This window comes from Eretmochelys imbricata, chromosome 6 (assembly GCF_965152235.1).
Source record: "Eretmochelys imbricata isolate rEreImb1 chromosome 6, rEreImb1.hap1, whole genome shotgun sequence".
NCBI lineage: Eukaryota > Metazoa > Chordata > Testudines > Cheloniidae > Eretmochelys > Eretmochelys imbricata.
Window position 1 is genome coordinate 89,355,715 of NC_135577.1, and position 25,927 is coordinate 89,381,641.

Here is a 25,927-nt window from a genome sequence, read left to right on the forward strand (position 1 = left end):
ATGGGAAATTGGCCCATTTCGTTCACCTAAACTTCGCACACCACCACAAAGCCAAATCCATCAAGTCCCTACGGGATACGGAGCAAGAGAGAGAGATTTTCATTTCATGCTAATTCTGTGAGCATGCCGCAGAGCTGGATGCAGTAAAAGAACCTAAACAGCGGGAACCTAGATTAGCAAATAAGGAATTTTACAGCCAGATCAGAGACACTTGGCTACCCAGCTCATTGCGCGCTACAAAACCCTGGGCAATGAGCAGGAGGCTTGAGTAGGGAGCTCTCTGCACGGCCTGCAGAACTGTGCCGGGGACGACCTGCCCCCTGCCAATCACGTTGCAACCACCGGGCGAGGGGCCGTGGCGGTGCAGGGTGGCGGGCGCACACCGGAGCAGGGCAGGCGGCGCTCTGAAGTCTCTGAAGTGGCTGGGAAGGACAGGACAACAGCGCCAAGCAGGCGGCTCGCCTTGCTCCGCGAGACTAGCAGCCCGGGCGGCTCTCGGCTCCTCCGCAGCCAGTTCGCCCCATGGGCGAGGCAGCTCACGAGGGGGCGACTCCAAGGGAAAGAAGCAAACAGCGCGCGCGCTGACTGGCTACACCCCAGGCCAAGGGGGCAGACGATCGCTCTTCTTTTCTTGTTTCCAAATAAAATGCCTTGTTATTGGTTCACTTATAACAAAGTAGGAGCTGATTGGCTACTGCCCAGACCTGTTAGTTCTGCCTCTTGCCTTTGGGGCGCCTCGGTGGGAAAGTTGGGATTAGTTCGGAGTGGGTGGAGATGGACAGTATTACTCCGCTTCTGATTGGTTGACCTGAAGGAAGGAAACTGTGCTGGTTGGCTTCTAGCGGTGTCATTTTGTTCGTCCGTTTGGTGATTCGCAGATATGGTAGGCAAAGGCGACTGGTGATGGGCTGTGGGGGTGTCACTCCGTCATGGGGCTCTTTAATTGGCAGATGAGTCGGGCGATTCTTGGCGCTGGGAGGTGTCGTTCTTCGTCAGGGTTTGGTGATTGGCGGGCGCGGATGGTCGGTGGTTGGCTCTTGGTGTCACTCTGGCTTTGAGCTCTGTGATTGGCGAGTTACAGAGCGGGACGAGTTGCCTGTAGGCGGAGCGTCTCTCCCCGTTACCCAGCGGTGCTTTGCGCTAGGCCCCTGGCTAGGCCGCGCTGCTGGCGGGATGGCGGTGGCGGTGCGCGCGCTGCAGGAGCAGCTGGAGAAGGCCAAGGAGAGCCTCAAGCACGTGGATGAGAATATCCGTAAACTCACGGGCCGGGACCCCAACGATGTGAGGTGAGGCGAGGCCGGGGCTGGGTGGGCGCGCGCCCCGAGGCTGCGGGCGGGGGCGGCGGCTGGGCCGGGCCCTAGCGGTCAGCGCGAGCTTTGCCGGCTCCTTTTCTTGGGGAGCGATGGGGCCGCGCATGTCCGACCCTGGCAGCAAACCCCGCCGACTGTTCGCGCGTTTGGGGGTTCCCCAGGCCACAGCCCGACGCCCCTTCTTGCTTCGGGCGCCAGGTTCCGACCCGTGAGCGCGGGAGACGACCCCCCCCCCTCACACACACACACGGAGCGCCCTGGCCTGCGCTGCGGCCTCCCTCTAGCGTGCAGACGGGGGCTCCCCGCCGCTTTCCTTGCTGCTCCTGTGGGCTTGCTGGGCAGGGCGTTGGATCGACTCTCACCACCTCGTGATTGTAGGGACCCGGTGCGTGTGATTTGCCCGCAGGGTCGGTAACGTGTCTAAGGGACACACAAAAGTTCCTTATTTTTTTCATGAATGTAGGTGAGCGCTGCTGCTTATTATTATTATTATTAATTAATGATATTGAGAGGAGGGGTAAGGTGCGAAAACAGTCCCCCTTTTTTATTTTAAATACAATGCTGGCGACGCCAAGTGGCAGTCACGTCCCTGTGCATCTCCCCAAGGTTTGTGCTGCTGCTCCCCCCGGGCAAGGTTTTTCCAAGCAAGGTTCTGTCACAGACCTTGTCTGGTGTGTGAGGCTGTGCAGGTGGCCAGAGAGAGCATGTATTTATTTACCTTGGTCAAGTTTTAACACATAGTACATTTCTTCCAGGCCCGCTCAAGGTAGATTATTGACCATCACAGGCCCTGGTGGAGGTAGAGGGCGTGGTAGCATATTGCTAAGGTAAGAAACTTCAGAATTAGGTAAAATAAAAGTTACTACATGTTTGTGTACATGTTAGCTTTAGCTGTGACTACATGAGACGCTTATTTATTTTGTGGCCAACTGTCAGCCCTGGCTAAATGATACTTTCCCATAGTAGAATATCAGGTGTTGGAGGGTCAAAATTACAGGGTTATTGTGTACTTAATGCCACTAATATAGGGCATTTACTTAGTGTTTGGAGAGTGCTATATAATTTGGCTGTTACCAAAATATAGTGAATTATTATGCTTGTTATTTCCTGCGAGGTAGGCAAGCATTAACCACACAGACAGGAGGTTTGACTTACCTAGGGTCGCAATTGAATCAGTGACAGACATGCATTGGGAACTCCGGAGCTCCAGCTTCCAGGTCTCTGCTCAGACTACTACTTCCTGTCTTAAGTCTTGTATTTTTTTTAGGCGTGGATTCTCGGATAGTGGAGGACCCCCAGCCAAACAGAGGGATCTTGAAGGGGCAACCAGTAGGTAGGTACAGAGGTCGACATAAAAACTTTACTCGGGTAAATGGTCATTATGATTTAGCAAATTTAAATTCTCAGAACTGGAAATTGTTAGCTTGGTGGCTTTACAATTACCTGTTTAAAGATTAACCATTCCAAAATTAAGACACTGTCGTCACTAATGTTTTTGGAAGAACACTGTTGCACCAGTAAGGGTATGATTTCCTGTCTGTGTATTAACATGTCCGTCTCACCTTTGACGAAATCTTGTCTCATTTTCCTCACTATAAAATGCAATACAATGGACTATAAGGTTAGTATTTGCTTTCCATTTTAAGCCTCTGGTTCTACTACAGGTATGTTCTATAATTGTGAAGGAGTGCAATCAGATGTAGAATTTGAGTGGTAACTTATATACGCATCCTTTAATGGTTCTGAAGTAATATATGGGTGTAAACTGCCTCCCCCTCCCCCCAGCTCAATGGGGTGTGAACACTGAAATCTAAGATGCTTAATTGTCAACATTAACTGCTGAACATACTAACTGAATGTTTTTGCTAATATTTTTCTCATTGAATACAGTGGTAGAAGTTTGACAGTGCAGGCAGTTTGAGTATCTGTTTGCTGGGGCAGAGAACTACGGCTTCTTTTACACATCAAAATTGTAATGGTTTAACCTGGGGTGGCCAGCCTGAGAAGGAGCCAGAATTTACCAATGTACATTGCCAAAGAGCTACAGTAATACATCAGCTCCCAGCGCCTCCCACCCACTGGCAGCCCCGCCAATCAGCCTCTCCCTCCCCGCACCTCCCAATCAGCTGTTTTGTGGCGTGCAGGAGGCTCAGGGGTGGTGGGGAGGAGTGAGGGCACGGAAGGGCTCAGGGGAGGGGACGGGAAGGGGTGGAGTGGGGACAGGGCCTGTGGCAGAGCCAGGGGTTGACTAGTGAGCACCCTCCAGTACATAAGAAAGTTGGCGCCTGTAGCTCCAGCCCCGGAGTCGGTGCTTATACAAGGAGCCGCATATTCACTTCTCAAGAGCTGCATGTGGCTCCGGAGCCACAGGTTGGCCACCCCTGCTTTAACCAAATTGATTTTAAACTAATTAAGTTAAACCAATTCAAGCCTATATATAGACACAGCATAGGGTCACAGACCTGTTACTATGTCTTTGAGTGGCCTTTACGTGTACCATTCTTGATTGCAACTCTGACAGTGAAACTTCATAGCAGTTGGAGTGCTCTTGTGCTGCCTGCTGCTCCTCCCCTCATTGACTTACATTTTGACCAGTCACTTATTCTACTAGTGTTCTTTTCCACATCTCATGCACACCTGGGAGAATCAAAACTCCACACAGTTGATAAAAGAGCACTGACATTTTATTTAAATCAGGGGTTTCAAACTCAAATGACAAGGTCCACATGAGGACTAGTACATTTGCCGGAGGGCTGCACCACTGACCACTGCCCTGCCCCTGCCTCACTCCACCCCTTCCGTGAGGCCCCACCTCTTCCCACCCCTTCCATGCCCCCATCCCAACTCTGCCCCTCCCTGCCCCCAGGGGGTACAGGAGGGGTGCAGGGGGCTCAGGGCAGGGGGTTGGGGTGCGGCAGGGGGTCAGGGTGCAGCAGGGGGCTCAGGGCAGGGGGTTGGGGTCCAGGGTGCGGCAGGGGTCAGGGTGCAGGAGGGGTGTGGGGTTTGGGTCCGGCCCGGTGCGCACCGGGGACAGGACAGGCTCCCTGCCTGCCTGCCCTGCCCCCACGCCACTCCAGGAAGCGGCCAAGACCTGGGGCAGGGGCACAGGGGTCTGTGTGTTGCCCTGGCCGCGCCTCCAGGTATCTCCACCGAAGCTCCTATTGGCCGCGGTTCCCCGTTCCCAGCCCCTGTGACCCCTCCCCCCCCAGGTTGCGGCCGCTTCCCGGAGCAGCGCGGGGGCAGGGCAGGCAGGCAGGGAGCCTTCCCTGCCCCCAGTGCGCGCCGGGCCGGAGCCACTCTAGGTAAACGCTGTGGGGAGCTGGCGGGCCACAGAAAATAACCCCATGGGCTGCATGCTTCTTTAAGACCCCGGATTTAAATCACCTAATCTGTCCATAGCCTTGAAAGTGAATAGTAAAGGTCAGATTATTTTAAATGCTTGTCTAAATGGGTTAGGCCAGGGATCTCAAACTCTAATCACCAGGCGTGCCACATGAGAACTAGTACATTGGCCCAAGGGCCGCATCACTGACAGGCCCCACCCCTGCCCTGCCTCTTCCCACCCATTCCTCGCTCCCATTCCAACCCCTTCTTCAAAGTCCCCACCCCAACTCCGCCCCCTCCCTGACCCTATTCCAATCCCTTCCCCAAATCTCCGCCTCCTCCCCGAGCTTGTGGCTCCTCTCCCCTCCCTCCTGGTAAGCGCTAAGTGCCTGGAGGTAGGCAGAGGAGCGGGGATGCGGTGTGGGAGGGCGGGGAGCTTGGTGGGCCGCACAAAATAACTCAGGGAGGGAGCTTGGCGGGCTGCAGGAAATAACCCCGCGGGCCACGTGTTTGAGACCCCTGGGTTAGGCTCTGTATTAGAGAACTACAAACTACCTTCTGTCCCTCTTCCTGCAACATTAAAAGACACATTTAATTAGACTAAGGCAGCCTCTTTGACTGTGTGCTTGTTGAAAACTGCAGAGCTGGAACTTGGAGCTCTGTACACACATTCTCTAAACATTACTCCCTTAATTCATCATCTGGGTGTGCTGCACAGTTCAGCAGAGCTGTACTTCAGTCAGTGTTAAGTGTCCCACTTTCCTCATTTCACTGTACCACTCATCAGACTGTCCCAAGAGTGGGCGTGTATAGATGCCACTCGAAGAAGAAATAGAGGTTACTTGCCTGTCACTGGAGTTCTTCAAGATGGACTTTACACATTCACACTCCCTACCCATTGTCTGTGAAGTCTTCATTACAGTCACAGACCTGAGAAGGTGGTGAAAGGAACTGAGCTGGCCAGAACACCACGCCCACTTTTATAGCTTTACCCTCAGAACATTCAGGAACAGAGAAGGAGGGGATATTAGGACACTTGGGTGACACTGCAATGAACCATTCAACCACTGGAACTGCACCATAGTGCAACCCAAGAGAGTGAATGTGTAGAGTCCATTTCAAAACACTTCAGTTATAGGTGAGCATGTCCTCTATTTTTTTCTTTGTAGGTCACCTTTAATAACATAAGGAACACAGCAGTGATCTTATTTCTTAGTCAATTCAACAGACTTTCTTGCCCCAGGATTTAGTATGTATCACTGCCAAATTCAATGTGTGTGAGTATGTTTGAGGAGCTTGCTGCTGAATTCATGGCTGTTGATAAGGACTTTCTCCTCTTGAAATCTTTTCTGCGTGATCATACAGTGCAGATATGGTGTAGAACTTGCAACACTGCAACATTCTGTAGCAACAATTTTACCTAGGTTTGACTTTATAGAAGGCTCAAAGAAACCGGGTTGTGAAGGAGATATCTTAAATAAACACAACCAACACACAGGAATAGAATCTCATAAAATTTTGTTTTGCTTTGCTCAAGTTTATTCTTGTGTAACTGATTCTCTTTAATCAGAAACACTTTCTGTTTGGCTGCAGTTCAGCAATAAGGTCTCATCATTTGGTTTTGTTCGTGGAATTTTAAAGGAGTTCCGTAGTTGTGTTCATTGTGTACTCTTTTAGAAAAACAAGATCTGTATTTGTTTCAAAAGTATCTTAAAACATCGCACATATGTATGCAGTCTGTCTTGAAGTATGAAGAGTTCATACTTTAGGTTGGCCTTGTGATACAGAAATACCAGAAGATAAAAATTGGGAATAGCTCTGTTGTTAATTTGTAGGTTTGTTGTTCTTTATTAAGACCTGGATTCAGCAAAGCACTTACACATGTACTTACCGGTAAGTGCTTTTCTGAATTGGTGCCATATGTCTCTCAAAAGTAGTTAGAAATTACTTCGTTTTAAAGCATTTTACTGCTTGATCATCAATCATTTTCACTAAAAAAAATCATATTGCGGTACTGTACTAGTCTGCTTCTTCTAAGACCACCTTTTAGGGTTTTAACTTTGGAGAATAATTGTTCTGGGTTAAAATCTGTTATAAAGTTAACACTTAATTCTGCAAAAAATGCTTACTCTGAAATATTGATCACATTATCTGGAAAATTGCAGTGTTTCACGGATTAATTTATTGTGAGGATTTCATCCATTTTAGATAACTTAAGGAACATTTTCTCCTGAAATTTCAAAACCATTTACAAATTCTGAAGCCTTTGAACTCCACCCTGAAGTGCAGTATGTAAATACTTACTAAACTTAAGCACAGAGAGGTTATAAACTGGGAATAAAACCGAGGATAGTAATGTATTATGTGTACAATAAATACCTAAACAGGCAGTCCTGTCTTTTACTTTACTAGATACAGTTTAAAGCAATTTAAGGTACTGTTTGTAAACTGTAATACTTGTGTTCTCTGACACGGGAGTCCCATATGCAAATCTGTAGCCTGAGCACTATTTATTGGCTATCTTCTAAACTTCTGGACGATGAGAATTTATTGGAAATCTTGGTGCACGTGGCTGCAGCAGTCTTGAAAAGTGCCGTTTCTATTGGGATGTAAACTTTCCTTTATTCTTGTTTCAATCTCAAATAATGATGTTTGACTCTTGTATTTTCTCCTCAGGCTGGGTGGGGAACGTCGGACAAGGAGAGAATCACGCCATGAAAGCGACGCAGAGGATGAAGATGTTAAAAAGGTAACAGTAGAGAGAGTGGGCATTTGGCACACAAGTGCGTAGATGGAACACAAACTAATTGTTTTGTTGTTCTTGTAGCCGGCGTTGCAATCTTCTGTTGTTGCTACCTCCAAAGAGCGAACACGTCGAGACCTAATTCAGGATCAAACTATGGATGAGAAGGGAAAACAAAGGTACAAATCTATTTTCCTTATGCTTATGTGGCACCTTCATATGTTCTGTCTCCTAACATGGAACATGGTATGACTTTTTAAAAATTTTTCATATGGTTCCTGAAGGCAATATTTATACATGACAGGTGACTTTGAAGGACTACCTTGAAAGTAAACGTAGCCTAGGTACACTTCTTAAAATGGATTACGTGATAGAGAATGCTTTGTCCTCAGTTCTCACATGCCTCTCCCCTCCCTAGAAAGACTTCGGGACTCTGTTCGTGTTGTCTTCTTTCTTCCTGCCTGGCTTTTGCTGCTCAGGGTGAGCCCTGTGGCTCCATGCTAAGAGGAGTAATTGCTTCTGGTATCCTATCTCCTCACCCAAAAAGAGTGAGGGGGAGAAATTTTTTGTTGGGAGAGGCAGTATCCCTTAAAGGGGAGGGGCATAGTTCCTAAAAGTAAGGGACAAGGGGGAAAATCCTAAAGGCAGGGAAAACAGGAATTGGGTAGGGAAGAAGAATATTCAGAAAAAGGCAATAATGGGAGGCATGGAGGAGTGAGTTTATGGATAGGGGAAGGAAGTAAATGTATTTACTTTAAACAAGCCTTATAATTGTCAAGCACATTCTGCAATTGGACAAGATCGCAACTAGGCTGTTGTCAGTGAACTTTTATTCCCAGCCTCTAGAGTCAAGTGAGAGAGAGAGAGAGTCAGCCCCTACCACTGAATGTGTGACACTCCATTGTATAAGGTTTTGCGGAAACACATAGTGATAGGTGGTCCTTTCCTCGACTGATAGACATAAGATGGCTGGGGAAATGGAGGCACAGAGAAGTGAAATGACTTTCCTAAGTTCACACAATAGTCCAATGACAGAACCCAGACTCTTCCAGTCCATGGATCCCCCTACTAGACTAAACAGTCAGTTCAGCTTTCGTCTTTCTCTTATTCCCTGCACTTGGAACAGTCTTTTGCTTTTAATTTTTTTGTGCCCTTTTCTAAATCCTTCCTTAAAATCCACTTTTTCCATGTATGTATTTTACAATGAATTCTTTAGTAGTTATTTTTCCACACTGTTACCTGAACTGTAAGCGTGAGGTTTTGTGGGCATAGATCATGTCTTAGCCTATTTGGTAAAGCAAAGTGTACACTTACGTCAAAGTATACATTATTAATTATGTTCTACACTGTTGGCACAGTCCATACCTCTTTCTTGTGGCCTTGGAATGTTAGTGACCCTATAGAAATAGGTGTCACGAATGTACAATAATTTCCGTCAGTGTTCATGCAAGCAAAAACCCTCTGTTTTAAACTGAGACTCAAAAAGTGTTTTATCTTTTATTCAGGAATCGACGTATATTTGGCTTGTTGATGGGCACTCTTCAGAAATTTAAACAAGAATCCACAGTTGCTACTGAGAGGGTACTTGTTTCTCTTAATATTATATGCTATAATCTGACACAACTAAAGCAAGTGAGGCAAAATTAGGCAGTTACTACTTCAGTGCATGGAGTGAAAAATTCCCATGATGCATGCATTGCTTATAGTGAGACATCCTGACCCCAGGGGCCCAAGAGTCTTTAAGAAGCTTTTAAAGCTGCTTTGAACTGAAAAGCTATAAAAACTAGGTAGGGACTTTTCTTTCTTTTAGGATTTCAAAGTGCTGCGAAACTCTGAGCTTTGTCCCCAGTTGTCATGACACAAGTGATAAATAGTATATGCTCATAGGAAATTTTAAGAAAGCATCATGTTCTAAAACATGCAGAGCCGGAAAAGGATAACATTTTTCTCTTGGTATTGAGTACGTGGAGTAATTTCAAAGTGAATGGCACTTGTAGCCAACTAAAAGGCTGTCTGTGATATCTAACCCTCAAACAAGTGGTCTATTACTGTTAATACAAAATGAAACAGTTGTTAAAGATAATCATTGACTTAAGATGCAGTGATTCTATTTCTGTGTTCTGATTTTGTAAACCATAGGCAACTGTGCCAAAAGTGCATAAGAATGTAATTGTGCTGTGCCACTTATGTGCACAAGTCAATGATTTTTCTATAACATGTATTGTAAGCCTTCCCATTTTCAGTAAATAGATGTGTGAGTCTCCTGTGGTATTGATAAAGCCATTGTTAGTAGAGCTGTAACTTATTACTAGATAAGCATTTAAACTAGAAAAGCATTTTTGGTGATTGGTCAGCCTGATCCCAAATGGATGATAGGATTTTTTTTAAAAAAAAGAATAATTGCTTAGGTAAAATTCGCTATTTAACAATTATTGATAAGTTGCAGTTCTGAATTCTTTCCTATTGAGACAACTGTTTGGTCTTAAACCGAGGTCAGAATTTTTCTACAGGTTGCTAGCTAGCTTCTGAATTCTATCTTAACTTGTGTTTAAAGGAAGAATATATATATTTCACTCCATAGTATAACTGCGTGTAACATTTATGTAACTCTTTATACTTACAAAACTGATCAAGAGTACCTTTTCAACACTAGAAGAAAATGCTAAAACAATACCTTATTTACCTTCAGCAAAAGAGACGTCAAGAAATTGAACAAAAGCTTGAAGTGCAGGCAGAGGAGGAGAGAAAGCAGGTTGAAAATGAGAGGCGGGAATTGTTTGAAGAAAGGCGTGCTAAACAGACAGAACTGCGTCTATTGGAACAAAAGGTTGAACTTGCTCAACTGGTGAGTATTCTCACGTTTTTACTCTCAGTACTTCTTTTATGTAAAGGATACTCTTGTGTATCTTACATTTTTTTCCTTTGTTTCTCAGCAAGAAGAATGGAATGAACATAATGCCAAAATAATTAAATATATAAGAACCAGGACAAGGCCCCATCTCTTCTACATACCTGGCAGGATGTGTCCCGCTACGCAAAAGCTAATAGATGATTCGCAAAAAAAAATGAATGGTAGGTGGTATATGGAGGAAAAGGGAGTGTGAGCGTACTCCCCTCCCTCAAGCAAGATATGTATTTTCTTTAACTTTTTGAATTTCAATATCTTAATTCCTTTACCAGAACAAATTTTACATTTCTAAACAGTGGTTGATGGAGAAGTGGGAGAAGTGTTTGTCACTTAACGCCTTTTTTTAAAGAAGTCATTATCTAGTGCAAAATTAATTGAGAAGTGGTGTATGCATATAGTCTTTTAAAGGTGTGTGTGTTGTATTCTTTGCTTCATGTTATCGCCCGTAGCCATGTCTCACCTGTAAATGCTAATGAGGCAAGAAGGTAAGGAGGCACATTCCATGGAGCAAGCATGTGTGAAAATGTAAGTGTTACCAAGGAGTCAGCAACTTGTGTGTTCTGAGGAACAGAACAAATTAGCTCTTCTGTGATAGCTTAAACAATTTTTTAAAAGTATTGATCTTAAAAATATATATATGTGTGTGTGTGTGCACCCTTTTCCTCAGAATAACTATCTAAGTTTTCTTTCAGGAATAGATCAGTATGTGTGATACTGAGCATCTTATGGGTTTTTTGAAAGGGGATAATTCAGTTGAGAATTTATCAATTGTAGTATTTTCCTTGAATCTTCTTAAACATGAGATCTCGCTCCCTCAAAGCCTTTTTTCTATATTGGGATTATATCATTCTGACTGACCTTCCTAGCTGAAAGGAATGCTGTCAAGTTACATTCTCGTTTAAAACTAGTTCACGTGTACAAATACCTTATTAATAAAATTGAGTTTTTTAAACATCTAATTTACTTTTTGCCATTTAGGCTCTTACTACTTTCATTTCATCCAGTTTAGACACTGGAACCTAGTCAGTGCCAATAGTATGAGTACCTAAGTGAAAATGCTCTGGTGTTAGTCTCGTAAACCAGTCCAAGCTTGACCAGATCCATCTACAAGCATTAGGGTTGAGTTGAAAACAGCCTGACACTCCTGGGCTTAGGTCAGGTCAGGTAGTCTCTGATCACCTCTTCTTGCTCATTGGGTCGGCACGACAGCAGTTGCATGCCCTTTTCCTGTCGGCCACCTTCACCTCGCTGCACTGTGCAGTGAGGAGCCCAGCAGGAGCTGGGCCCCAAGGATGGGTGTCAGCACTGAGCACAGGTTCAGAACAGCAACCCAGGGAGAAGCAGACACTCTTCATTTGTGGGGCACTAGGTTGAGGTGGCATGAGGGGTCAGTGGTAATTAGCCCGGGTGGCTCCATGGAGGAAACAAAGTAAAGAAAATGGAGTCCAGGTCAGTGGCTAGACCCTTGCAATCTGACCGGAATACAAGTGGTTTTTATCTTGTTTGAAAACAACCCAACATGCTCAGGTTGGCTTTGGATTGGCTATGGTCTAGTTCGGTTTGGATCAGGCTTTAAAATTACGCCCAAGGAAACCTATATTCTGATGTTTAGTTTTTAAATCTATTAATGTTTAAATCAGTCAGAATTCTTCACTGGAATTCTAGAAATGTTGAACATCTGTTGACCAATCTTTTTGGATAGCTTTTCATAAAATCTAAAATTTGGGCTTAAATTTACCTACCTCTGTCCCCTTTCACTTTCTTGGTAAACTATTGTCATCTTTTGCATTACACTTGAATGGCACAACACTTTGAAAAGATAACAGGACCATAGTATTTTACAATTCATAAACACATATTTGGGAATAAAGTAAGATTTCAGTCTTAACTTTGACAAGTTATTCTGAAATTTACTCTTTCATGTTTGCCTCTTGTTCTCCAGCAATATTTGAAAATAGACGCAATGAGTTTGCAGAACAAATTAACAAAATGGAGGCCAGGCCCAGAAGACAGTCTGTAAAGGAAAAAGAACAGCAGGAGGTGCATAATGAAGAAAAGAAAGAAGAGCAGAACAAGGAGCAGGAAGAGGGTAAGGTGGCTCAGCAGGTGGAAGAGATGGAGACAGGTAACCAGAACAATGATATAGAAATGGAGGAGGCAGGGGAGGAAAAGGTGAAAATAGGGGCAGGTCATAGTGATGCAGAGAGAGAACAGGAGGAGGAGGAGGAGCAGAAACATGAAATTGAGGATAAGGTAGAAGAGAGAGGTGAGGTGAAGGAGAATGACAGGCAGCAGGATAGTCAGCATGAAGAGGTCATGGCTGTAAGAGAGGAAGGTGAGAGTTCTCAGCCAGTGGATAACGAGCAGGATATGATGGAGATGAATGAGGCTGATAGTGTAGAACCATTAGAAAGTGAAAATAGCAAGGAAGTGGCACCAGAAGCTGAGTGTGAAGCTCAGCCAGCCAAAGAGCTTAACGCTGATTCTCCTAAAAAGGAGACAGCTAACAAACCAGAAATTGAAGCTGAACCTGAAGAGAAACAGGAAAAGGAGCCTCAAGCCCAGCCAGAGCCTGAGGCAGAGATACAGCCCCAGCCAGAGTCTGTGCCACTGCCACAGCCTCCACCATTGTCTCAGTCCATTCAAGATCAAGAGCCTCGGGCAGACCAGGAGGAAATCGCTGCGGTGTCTGTAAAGCTGGGTGAGTTGCAATCTGATCAGATCCAGGCGACGAGCGTAGAAATTAAGAGTAAAACTAGGAGTAGAAGCAGGGGTAGGACAAGGAACAAGACTAGCAAGAGTCGAAGTCGTAGCAGCAGCACTAGTACTAGTAGTAGTAGCTCAACCAGCAGTAGCAGCGGCAGCAGTTCCAGCAGTGGCAGCAGCAGTAGTCGGAGTAGTTCCAGCAGCAGCAGTAGCACGAGTGGAAGTAGTAGCAGAGACAGTAGCAGCAGTAGCACTAGCAGCAGTGAGAGCAGAAGTCGAAGCAGAGGACGGGGTCATAATAGGGATAGAAAGCACAGGAGGAGCTTGGATAGGAAGCGAAGGGATGCTTCAGGAGTAGACAGAAGTCACAAGTCTTCGAAAGGTAGTAGCAGAGATACAAAAGGATCAAAGGATAAAAGCTCAAGGTCTGACAGAAAGAGGTCTGTGTCAGAAAATAGTCGGTCAGGCAAAAGAACTTCACGGAGTGAAAGAGACCGTAAATCAGACAGGAAAGACAAAAGGCGTTAACAGAAGAGACTAAACTTCCTTAGCCTAATCTTTGCAGCAGAAGATTACTTGATGAGTAAAAGGATTCCTTATGAGGAGGAGAAGGCTGCCTTAACAAATGCATGCTGTAAAAAGTCTTTTGGAAAAATGCAGACAGTTTACCAGGCATCTTGTACTTTTTACATAATTTTGTAAAAGGTTACTTATCAAAATTATGTGAAGTTCCAGAAAACTGTAAAAATAAAAGAATTAACCCCCCCCCTTTGCATCTTTTTTAAATATCCTGTACTCATTAAGAATCTCTGTATATTTTAATAGGTAAATCTTTAAATTGGTGTGATCACTTCTACTTCTGTATCATACATCTTTTTTGTAGAAATAAATGTGCATTTTAAATAAATGGTTTGAGATGTCCTGTTGACACTTAACTTTCCATCTACATATTTTAGGAGCTTTTATAACATTGTTGCCTAGAATAATTACCATTCTACCTTCTCTCCTCCATCCCTGGCAAGAATTGGAATTCATAGTCCCCCTAAAGATAGCCTCAACTTCCCAAAGCAGGACAGAGAGGGGGAAGTGAACAATCTGTTTTCACTCCTTTACTTTCTTCCCCACCCTAACCAATTCTAGCTTGATTTATTTCCCCATTTTACAAATGTTTCTCCAACCCACATATGAGCAGTAGTTAAATAAAAATGCTAATGTAGACCAAGACAGAGTCTGGAATGCTACTCTGTCCTCTGCAGGTGCTCAGGTTATGTTTACAACTATGTTCTGAAAACAATGTCTGTTTAGTGATGCTCCCTGCTTTGTTGGCCAGTGGTGGGAAAGGCCAAGACCTCTGGTCATTTTTAACTAGGATCTTATATTTGTTCACCACTGATGAAACGTTGATCCCTGTATGCCACTATGAATATTATGTTGGAGTTATCTGGGACTAATACCAATGTTTTGTGTTCAAGGATACTTTTTGAATGTATTTGATAGGGAAGTGTGTAAGTTCCAAATAAAGCAGTATGGTGTATCAAGGTGACTTTGTTTTTATAATTTTGATTGAAACAATGACATACCTGTTGGCCTGTTCTGTAAATGTGCAAATAAATGTGGCTTATTAGACTACTGAATGGATGCTTAAGACTGTTTCTGTTTCTGCTCATACTAATCTGTGAAGGCTAACATTGAGAGACACAAGGTGAGAGAAGTAGTATCTTGTATTAGACCAACTTCTGTTTGGTGAAGAGAACAAGCTTTCTGGCTTCACAGAGCTTCACTTCAGGTCTGGAGAAGGTAACCAGAGTGTCCAAATTAAGTACAAGGTGGGAAAGATGAAGCATAAGGTCTTCACATGGTGTAGGAGACCTCTTAAAATGAAGTGGGCAATTAACACCTCGGCAGTTCCAGGAAAATGGAGGGAGCCAGGTGTAATACAGATTGTTGTAATGGACCATAAAATCAGAGTCTCTGTTAAGTTAATGGTTTTTACTGTCCAGCAGAATTATTAATTTAAATTCCCAGGCTTGCCTTTTGAAGGTGTTGTGCAGGTTTCCATGAGTCCTATACAGGCATATCACAATGTGGTATACCTCATCCACTGCATTATATGCCCTTACTCCTGTCTCGTTTCACCCACGTAATCACTATGCATCAAAATTGCACTGAAAAATAAGACTCACACCTGTGGGTGAACACTTTTTACAAAGCGTTCACTTCATATCTGACCTCTGTCCTCACCCTCAAAAGAAACTGGTACACCATCTTCAGAAGACAAGCCTGGGAACTTAAATTCATAACTGCAGAACACTAAAAACCATTGACTTAACAGATACTATGGTTTTATGGCCGTTACAACAATTTATAAAACATTCTGCTGCCTATTAGCCCCTCATTCTCCTACCACTGCTGAAGTGTTAATTGGTCACTTCGTTATAAGTGGTTTCTTCCAGCATGTGTGAACCCCTTATGTTTAACAATCTGTTCTACCTTGTGTTTAGCTTGGGCACTCTGGTTACCTTCTCTAGACTTGAAGAGCACCTGTCTTGGGCTCCATAGCTTGTCCTCTACCAACAGAAGTTGGTCTAGTTGAAAGATATTACATCATCAGTGTTGTCTTTTATATGCTGGAAGTACCATGGCTACAACAATACCGCAAACAAAAGAGCTAACATCTGCGTGCAGTATACATGGTATTTGAAGGTGCCTGTTCCCTTTACAACCTGTAAAGTTCTATCCAAAACAAGGTGAATGGCAAAACTACTGTACAAGTTAAAAACTGAACAAAACACATTTGTGCTGCGTGTCCCAGGAAGTGAGGGTGGAATGGGCTTGGTAAAATGAATCTGAGAATGATTCACTCATATCTTCAGGAAATCCTAGAACCATTTCAGAAGGGAGATACAATCAACTGCCGTGCTTGTGCCAAATTCCCCTTGTGCTTAATTCATCTTTCAGTTTAATTCTGCAGATCCACTTCAAATCATTCAGCCTGACCCATCATTTCATAGTAGTGTAGAACAGTGGACTCTTTTGCTTAAAGAATACTTGACTACCCAAGAACGAAATTAAGTGCTGAGAGTGGATGTTATGCAAGGGTGATGCTGCTGAAGTTTCTGCCTTGCACTAATCAGCTAGCATTCCTTTCAATCGGGATCTTCCATCATACTTCCCTTCTGTGTGCTTGCTGCTTTTGCTTTGCTTCTCTGGAATTGCTGCTTTTTCTTCTTGCCTGTCAGTGCAAACTCATTTCCCCTTCTGTTTTTTTTTTTAAACAATGGGTCAGAGCTGAGGTGGATTAATCTAATACCTGCAGAAGAATTTGTACATAATCTGCATTGGGGACTCTGTCTTGCAGATTATAATTAGATGTAGGGGAGACAAATTCAGCTGTCCCTGTCTCAGTTGGAAAATGCTACATTTTAAATTTATCAGCAATTCTGTTGTTTACAGGGAAGCTATTAGCAAGCATGTCCTTAGCTTCCATAATTTAGTTAACTGCCTATTTCAGATTCCATTTTTAGAAGCCATTTTAACTTTTTTGCCATTTTAACCATAAGTTGCAAAATAGTGTCCAGCTTCTTAAAAAGCTGCCCTTTATTCTGTCAACACAGTTGAGCGGTTTGCTTAATTGTCCAGGAAGTGTTGAGTAATAGTAGAGTCCTGGACAAGAAGTGAGCTGTGCTAACCAGACACCACAGTACATAGGTCTGAAGGAATGCACTAGTTCAACCTACAGTAGCAATGCAGTGGATCCTAGTTAGTCAATTAGACAGTGGATTGATTAAATTTAATTCTTATTTTAGGTTTAGGTCCTATTTCAGGCAGCAGTAAATTTTGACAAAAGGGAAAAAAAAGTTTATTTCTGACCTGGTTTGAATGTAAATTAGAGAGGTGCTTGGTTAATTGGTTCTAGTTTTGCAGAGTAATAGTGTAGATGGTGTATGTGATAGCTTAATACTTCAGATGCAAGAGATTTTGTCATGATATTAATGGCCACTATATAAATACAGTAAGCTCACGTTGCTGCACTGTTCACAGCCAGCCTTACTAAAATCGTCCTGTCTATTTGGACCCAGACATTTATGTATGATATGGTCAGAAAAACTAAATTTCCCAAAAGCAAGATGCTTGCAAACAAAACTAAAACAGAGCCACGTTTGTCAGCAGTAGTAAGTTGTTTTGTAGTCTTTTCAGTAACTTCTCTAAATGTTGAAGTCCCGTCCTCCCTGCATAACATATTCTGGACCATGTAGCTGTGAGATGTCTATTCAGGATTTATTTATTTATTTATTTTTTAAAGATAGGGAAAAGCAATCACTTGCTTCAACCGGTATTGAAAATAGCATCTTAAATTGAATATTTCCATAGTGATTGCTAGGTCTCCAGAAATAGAGTGCATGGAGTCATTAGGCAGCTGCTCTCAGCAGGCATAGGAAGAGTCCAATTTCCTGTCTGGAGATGAGGATTAGAGACAGGGAAAGGTCCCATTCTCTTTCCAGTCTCAACAGCTGTTTGAATAATTTGGCAATGAGACTAAAACACTTAACCTTTTAAGTACTGATCACCGTAGTAAGTATATTGTTTGTGTTTTCCAGGTGATCAGACTAGATGATTATGATGGTCCATTCTGGCCTTAAAATTATGACTAGAAAATCCTCTTTTAGGGAAATCTGAGGTACCTGACATTCATGATCAGTCTACGAGAGACTGCTGCCAAGGTATACAAACAGTCTGACAGAAGTTAAGGTTTTATTTAAACAAAAAATGGTATTTACGTTGTGTTGGCATTCATAGATTATAAAGTTAGAAGAGACCATTGTGATCCGCTAGTCTGATCTGCATAACATAGGCCATAAGACTTCCCTGAAGTAATTCCTGTTTGAAAGAGAGCATATCTTTTAGGGGAAAAAATCCAATTTTGATTTAAAAATTGCATGTGATGACTCTACGATGACCCCTTGTAAATTGTTCCAATAGAGAATTAGTCTCACTGTTAAAAATTTGTGCCTTATTGGGTGTGGCAAATCAAAGCAAGGCTTGGCAGACAGAAAAGCTGAATACAGTCTCTGGGACCTGACTTCCCTCTAAACTTTGCCAAGTTTTTATTCAGCAATTAGAGGAATGAATTTGAGAGTCTTTCTTCATTGCCATGTCAGCTGTACAGGCTCAGGATGTCATTTATTACCTAGAGAATGTACATAATTTTCTATTTCCATCAAAGTAGGTCTAGCTGCTACTTGCTTACATTCCTGTTCTCTAAAAAGTAAACAATGCTTACCATGCAGTTTACTCCATACATAGTGTCATGGCGTTGGATATTTCACCAGGGTAATAATGTTATGACTAAGGCCGTGTCTACACTAGAGAGCTTACAGCTGCGCAACTGCACCACTGTAAGATCTCTCACGTAGGCGCTCTATGCCGATGGGAGAAAGCTCTCGTGTCAACATAATTAAATTACCCCCAATGACCAGTGGACATAGTGCTGTGCAGACTACCACTTATGCTGGCTAAATTTACGTCACCCAGAAGGGTGTTTTTTTCATATCCCTGAGCAACAACAGTTTTGCTGACATAGTTGCTAGTGTAGACATGGCCTAAGATTAATAGATGACAGGATGGGTTGTTTTTTCTGTATTTTGTCATAAAGTGAAGCCCCACAACCATCCCAGGATATAATTATCCATTGGCCCTGCATATTGATCAGCACCCATTAATCAAATAGTAACAGGAAATATAAACTGAACTAAACTTTTTTTTTAAATCTGGTGTCTAACACCCTCCATCTTCTAATCTGATGATCCAAAGTAGCTGAGTCCTTTTGTGCTAAAACCAAAAGTCTGCAGGTAGATTGTTCACGAATGATGTATAGAGCTACATAGATGAAATGCAGCAAATGTGCACTAATGCTACATCACTCAGAAAAATCCCTGTTATTTACATAAGCTAACGTCTTTGCCATTAACTCTTAAAACTGCATATCTTTAAAGGAAATTGGAAGTAAATGTTTACAAAATAAAAATCATTGAACTGTAGAAAACCACACAGAGCAAAATTCCATTCTCAGACTAACGTATTTTCAATTAAAACAACGAGGAGTCTGGTGACCCCTTAAAGACTAACAGTTTTATTTGGGCATAAGCTTTCATGGGTAAAAAACCCCACTTCTTCAGATTTTCAACTGGCCATCAAGTGATTTCTACACATGTAAAGAGGAAAAAGGATAGTGTTAGGGTTAAAGCATTGGGTTAGAATTCAGAGATCTGGGCCCAATTCTTGATTCTACTACAACTGTCATGTGTGACTGTGGGCAAATTACTTAGGGCATGTTTACACTGCAGTGTAAGCCTAGGCTCATACTCAGTCTACAGTCCAAACCTCCCTTCCGTCTACACACACATGTCTCAGGCTCAGACCTAGGCTCCTAGTACCCTGCAGGGGTGGAGGGTTCGAGCTTGAGTCTAGCCAGGACCCAGGGTTAGAGCCCTATTGTTTTGCAGTGTTGATGCAGTCCCCTAGACTTGGATCCTGGGAGTCCACCAAAAGTATCCCACAATCCCATGGGCCAACTTCCTTTGTCTTCTCTAGTCCAAGAATCACCAGTTGACTCAAGGGACACAGAAGCAACCCACCTTGGTGTAGTGCAGGAGCTTAGTGAGTCAGTGTTTAACCTTTCCATTGTCTTCTGACCACCAAGCTGCAAACACACTATCACAAAGCTTTCTGTGTTTCCAATGGAGACTGAACAGAAGAAGTCTTTTACAGAGCATGCTGCTTCATGGTCACGGGAGCACAGCCAGATTTGGGTAGATCTCTGGTGCAAGCCAGCAAAACAGTGGACTTTAGTAAGAGTACCAGGAATGACCATGCATACCAACAAATAATGAAGAAACTGGCAGTGTTGCAAATTTACCGGACTAGTGACCAACACAGGGACCAGATTACATTTCTCAAGAATGAGTACCAGAAAATCAGGGACCAGAACCACACTTTGGACTACTTGTTGACATCATGCCTGTTTTATGAGGAGTTTGACTGGGTGCTGAATACTGCATCAAACACGGAGCTAACTGTGGTGCATGATGGTCCCTTGTCAACCAGGATGGTGACTGGCTGGCCCCAGAGTCTAGAATGGAAACTGATCGGAGCCAGCAGAAGGTGCCAAGTAAGGCCAGCGCAGTGACTGTGTTTCTGAAACCAGTCCCAGAGGAGACTTTACTGTAGGAGCAGCAGCAGCATGTCCTGGGGCCTTTCTTGGAGGAGCCTTTCGATGCCCCTCTTGAGGAACAGCCCACTACAGAGCCTGCAGGAGATCTAGAAAGGACAGAAGCTGCCCCAGAGCCTGGTAAGTTTCTGGCTCCATTTTAATGTTTATTAATGTAGGAGTGGAAGGCATTTCCATTCTATGAACCAATGCAAAAGTTATTAAAAGCCCCAGCTAGTTGTGTGTAGCCACTAATGGTGAATTGTATGCCAACAGCTTGGCTCCCTCCCTCTTTCCCCCCCATACATGGAGTTCAAAATGGCAACCTGGAAATGCAAACAGTAAAAACTCCTTGAAAGTGAATTTTTACTAGAAAGGTGCAGATTTTTGCTAGTGCATTCCTGTTTCTTACAAATAATAACCTTGTATTGCCATGTCTGTAAGTACGCTGCTCTGTAACTGCTCAATATCATAATAAACCTGCTGGAAACAGTGAACTGTGGTGGGGAGGGGAAAATGTGTTCCATTCACAAATCTAGTCCATTTCAGTTGACTAGCGTTTGAAATTTTGTCCAGTTAAGTGCTGTGGGGTGGGAGAGGCTAGGAGAATGGCTGTGATGTGTTTACATGCAGTCATAATAGGCCAGCAGGGAAGGTCATATGTCGGGGAAGGTCGTATTTTCCAGGGCTACCTGGGTAGCTGACCAGCCCACTGCACTCCGAGATGTGCTTGTCAGTCACTGTACAGTAGAATACTTTGGTTGCATACACTGCAGGTTTCCCCCTGGCAGCTTGGAATAACACCTCCCTTTCCCATTGAGGGACCAAAAGAAGTGTTATGTCCTCCAAAATATGGAAGGCCTGAAATGATAGAAAAAGCTTTTTGTAGCATGTCCACTGACATTCAACAACCATTCTATACCTGCTGAGAGTGTAATTAAACCATCTTTTGAAGGGCCTCTAAAATCAGGGTATGGATTCATAAGGCAAGACAAAGGGGATACATAGTGTCTCCCAGAATAACGGTGGAGACAGTAACTCCATTTATGACAATGTCATTTGGTGGGAATAGTATCCCAGCCTGCCCATGAATGTAGACTTCCAATTGGCAAAAAATCCAGACATCATGAACTTTTCCTGTGCATCCCACGTTGACATTCATAAATCGACTTTTGTGTCTGCGAGCCTGCATAACAATGGAGTAGTATCCTTTGTGGTTTATGTACTCGTGCTCCTTGAGGAGGGCAAACTACGGGGACCATGAGTTCGATCAATGACCCTGGTGCAGTTTGGAAACCCCATTCTCTCAAAGCCAGCAATTACTTCAGCAATATTGTTTGTGCTCACCACCTTGGGATAAGCCACATGCCTGATTGCCTCAGAAACTCCACCACCACTTTATCCATAGTCAACTTTCCAACACCAGACTGGTTGGCAACGGATCTGTAGCAGTCTGGGGTATAGCAACCCACTTCTGTACTGGTGAGGCTGCTCTCATGCAAATGTCTTTATGATGGAGGGCTGGGGCAAACTGCTCACAAAGCTCCAGCAATGCAGCTTTCGTCATGCAAAAGTTCTGGACCCACTGCTGGTAAGCCCAGGTCTGCATGATGATGTGGTCCCACCAGGTCAGTGCTTGGGCCCTGCTTCAGAAGCACCAGTCCACAAGGGGGCATCAGAGGGTATACCAAGTGTCATGAGGAGCATCAGCAAGTTCCAGTCTGCCCTGTCTGTGTCCTTGTCGTCCTGCTCCATCATAAGCTCCATCAGGTGCCTTTGGTGGATCAGAAAATGCTGCCAAAATATCCACCAGCATCTCACAAAAGCTCTGCCTCTCTCTTGACCCAGGAGTGAAAGCGCAAGCAAGAGAAGTTCTTCAAAAGTTGCCTCCTTCATATTGCTGGCTCTGGTAGCCGGGGGTGCACAGACCAAAATGACTGCTTGGCAGGATGTGTTGGTGGGCTGTTCAAATTTTCTGTAATATGTTTTCCCACAGGGCCCTATGGTCAACTATCAGCAACTGATGAAGTGGGTTTTAGCCCACGAAAGCTTATGCCCAAATAAATTTGTTAGTCTCTAAGGTGCCACAAGGACTCCTTGTTGTTTTTGCTGATACAGACTAACACGGCTACCACTCTGAAACCATGTACTATGTAAAGCAAAAATAATTGAAGTAAAATGAGTGACAGTTAATAACCAGCAGTTTCTTGTCCCTTGTCAGGTTGTGTTGGTAGTTTGGCAAATAATTGTGCTTAATTAAAATTATTTTTCTCTAATTTTATTTCTGGTCTTATATTTAAATATTAGTTGTTTTATGCTTGATAATCTTTAAATTCTTCAACATAAATGCTTAATGCTACTAGCATAACCCAGGGGTTTGAGGAAGACGAGCTCTGTGTGGCTTGATAGCTTGTCTGTATCACCAACAGAAGTTGTTCCAATAAGAGATATTACCTCATCCACCTTGTCTCGATAATATCCTGGGACAGACACAGATACAACAACATTGTCCACCACGTAATGGGCAACTATGAAAAATAACAAAATTCAGTAACTTTTTTGTTTTCTATATAATGTATTTAATATGTGCAGCTAATAGCACTCAAAATGTCAACCTATGTACAAGAAATCTTTATTGTTTAACGTCTTGTTAAAATTAAGCCATAAGTATATATATTTCTGTATGTCACATGGCAGAAAGATGCACAAATCTTATAAAGTTTTGAGATTTGTGAGCATGCTTCTCAGGTTTGCATATTGAACATTTCTATAAATAGGTCGGTCAATCTACATTTCCTATGTTTTCATTAATATTCCTGTATCTTTGCATGTACACTAACACAGTCCATGCTTAATTACTGCAAGAATGTGTCTGGTCTTTAACTTGCAAAGTGGAAGTAAAATATACAGCACATTTTATATCTGCTAAAAGTTTTCAACTTTGTCCTTTGGAAGCCTGTTATGATAAACTCCATTAACAATTACCTTTGAGCTTAGTTCAAAGATAACTGAGAATTATGTCTTCATAAAGACTACGGGTCTGGGACTTAAAATTATAAACAGGAAAAGAGAATAATTAATCTAAATTTGATTCATTATTGAAATCACACAACAAAAAATAATCCATACAGAAGGGGGATCAGGGTGCTTCCAAACAGCCTTTAACAGCTTCAAATCTAAAAAGTGGATAATAGGATCATAAACTCTTGTCATGTATGTCTCTGGTCGCGACATTCTTGTTCCACCCAGAAGGCTTGAAAATTATGCACCTGGTCTTTTTTTTAAACAATAGCTACTGTAAAATCCCATATATATCACCTAGAGTCACAAAAGAAAGCCCATGTTTTACCTGTGGAGACTCACTAGATATTTTTGCAGTCTATCAAAGTCCACAGTAAACGCCAAACAGAAAACTTTAGAAAACTGCAGATAGCATAATTTGAATAGCCATGTTTAGTTAAACCCTTTTAACACATCCATTAGAAGAGTCACACACTGACTCTGGAACTGGTTTAGACATGCTTTGGACTCAATAGCTTCCTATTGGTATGAAGCATAAATCAACCATTTTCAGATAAAGTTTAACAAATTTTTAAAGTAACATGGTCTAGAGATCTAAGCTTGGATTTCATTATTTGGCTTCTTCATACAACTACACAGTTGAGCTAATTTGAGGCTAAGGTGCTTGGATTTACCATTTTTAAGCATAGCAATTGCATACTGTACTTGGGAATAAAACTCCAATTTTCCCAGGCCAGTAATTAGTTTCTACCCTCTGTTCCATGTTAGGACTTAGGCATACCACAGAATAGAGGAAAAGAGAAGCTGGAAAGTGGACAGTTCAAGAGTCCCACTGTTATCCAGATTTAAATCTCTTTGGGACAGATATTCTGTCTTCTTTTGCATGTGGGCCTAGGCATTTTGATCCACAATACAAATAATAATAATTAAAGTCAGGAATATTATCTTCCTGATTTTTTTAAATTGAAATGCTTTATATGCCATTCCCCATTTCCTAAATGGCAGAGAGAAACTGTTGCACTAGGGAGGGGAGAGAATTTAGTGAAGGAGGGGGGATCAGCTGAGAGATTTTGAGTTTCCTGTTGTAAACAGATATGTTCTAAGGTCTCTTCCTTTGACCCGTTGCGTTGCCTGTGGGGAGTGAAAACAAAAACTGGCTGCAGTTTTCTCCTCCTGTCACTAGAGTCTGCATCTGTCTGTTCTAGATCTAGTCTCACTGCTCTAACTGCCAGATGCCCCCCCATTCACTGCTCTGTGCTTCTGCCTGCAACAAAACTGGGGAAGCTAGGGAGGGCAGAAGGCAGCAGCCATTAGCATTGTCTGTGTCGCTCACCTTAACTCTGTCACCCTCAAAACAATGGCAGGTACTGGTGAGAGATAAGAGATAGCAAGGCAAGGGGAAAGTAGTATGCATACCTTGTGGTGGAGAGCAAAGAGGGGGGCACACCTTGGGGGACTGTTGAGAGGAAGGTAGGGGCACTAGGGAGGGAAATGGATGTGGACACTGTCAGGCTAGGGAGGAACACTATGGACTGGGGACAGTATGGAGAGGGGAGAGAGACTGGGGTTACCAAACAAGGTGCAGGTGGAAAGGAAGGGTGACACCACAGAAGGGAGACTGGGGCAGACCTTGACAGCAGTGAGGTTGAAAAATGGTAGAGAGGCCTTACAAAGATGCTCCAGGACACAGTAGAGGGGAAGCACACCTGCTAACTGCCCTGGCTCCCAGACACAACACATTGGGATAGCAGCATCCTAAGAAGATAACAAACAGGTTGTGGGGAAATAGGATTTGTTTAGGGGAGGCATGAGGGAGGGTCTGAAACCTGTTGGGGGCCTCAATAGTTGCTGAATGACATCCATAGAAGGCTTGTCAGAACTAGTCCTAAATCCTGAATCCTTGGAGTTTTCCTGTCACTGTTTTTATGTGTGTTTTTCCAGTGTTGATGATTGTGGTTTGCAAACTGTTAGATACTCTTGCCATGTGGTGTCATTGTGATGGAATATGCACTAATGGCTAAGGAAATACAGGAGAGCTATATAAAAATGCGAGACAGTTTATTTTTCATGGGAACCACTATGGGGAAGGTACTCATGAGGTATTGATGGTACAAAATCATACATTTGTAACACAGGGTGTGAGCCTTTGTATGATTATTGCTTGAAAGCAGCCTCTGGCTTGCTGGATTTCGGTTGTTAGGCACCATACAAGGGATCTCCCTTAAAACACAGGACAGGAGGTCACTTTAATACTATATATCAGTATGTAACATGTGAGCCAGAGAATGTAGGTTTTTAGTCTTCCGGGTTTATATTTTACCCTCTCAGGATACGTCGACACTATATTGTAAACCCAGCTCTGTGGGACTTAGACATTTGGAATTAGTGTTTCTAAGACTGCATTTGAACATCCAAATTGCATTGTAAACCTGGGCTTACAAGCACTGGACCTGGGCCTTGCAGCCATACTAAACTTCTACACTGCACAATGCAGATCTTCTGCCTCGGGTCTGTGTCTTGAGCTGCAGCCACATTGCAAAATGACAGGGCTTGGACCTGAGTCTCAGTGGGACTCAGGTTAGGACCTGGGTCCTGAGTGCTTGCTGACCTGAGTCAGACTGATTTGTGTGTGGATGGAGGGCAGGCTTGGGCTCAGAACTGAGTCAGAGCCTTGGCTTAGTGTGCATTTGTGACAATGTGGGAATTTT

At 43.3% G+C, this 25,927-nt stretch overlaps 1 protein-coding gene across 1 annotated transcript; it reads left to right on the forward strand.

Annotated features, from left to right (window-relative positions):
* The first annotated feature begins 1,078 nt into the window (after positions 1–1,078).
* Positions 1,079–14,625, forward strand: PNN (pinin, desmosome associated protein). Its single transcript, XM_077819098.1, has 9 exons — positions 1,079–1,286; positions 2,066–2,137; positions 2,578–2,643; positions 7,311–7,383; positions 7,462–7,556; positions 8,883–8,958; positions 10,067–10,222; positions 10,311–10,449; positions 12,228–14,625. Exons 1-9 carry the CDS (start codon positions 1,174–1,176, stop codon positions 13,517–13,519), a joined length of 2,082 nt encoding a protein of 693 aa, XP_077675224.1. The 5' UTR covers positions 1,079–1,173; the 3' UTR covers positions 13,520–14,625.
* The last annotated feature ends 11,302 nt before the right edge of the window (positions 14,626–25,927 follow it).

Bases quoted from the DNA above. Each gene is read 5' to 3' on its own strand.
- PNN (XM_077819098.1), top strand. From the start codon at position 1,174: ATGGCGGTGGCGGTGCGCGCGCTGCAGGAGCAGCTGGAGAAGGCCAAG. The intron at 2,138-2,577 runs GTAAGAAACTTC...TATTTTTTTTAG, and splicing joins CGTGGTAGCATATTGCTAAG to GCGTGGATTCTCGGATAGTG. The intron at 7,557-8,882 runs GTACAAATCTAT...TCTTTTATTCAG, and splicing joins GATGAGAAGGGAAAACAAAG to GAATCGACGTATATTTGGCT.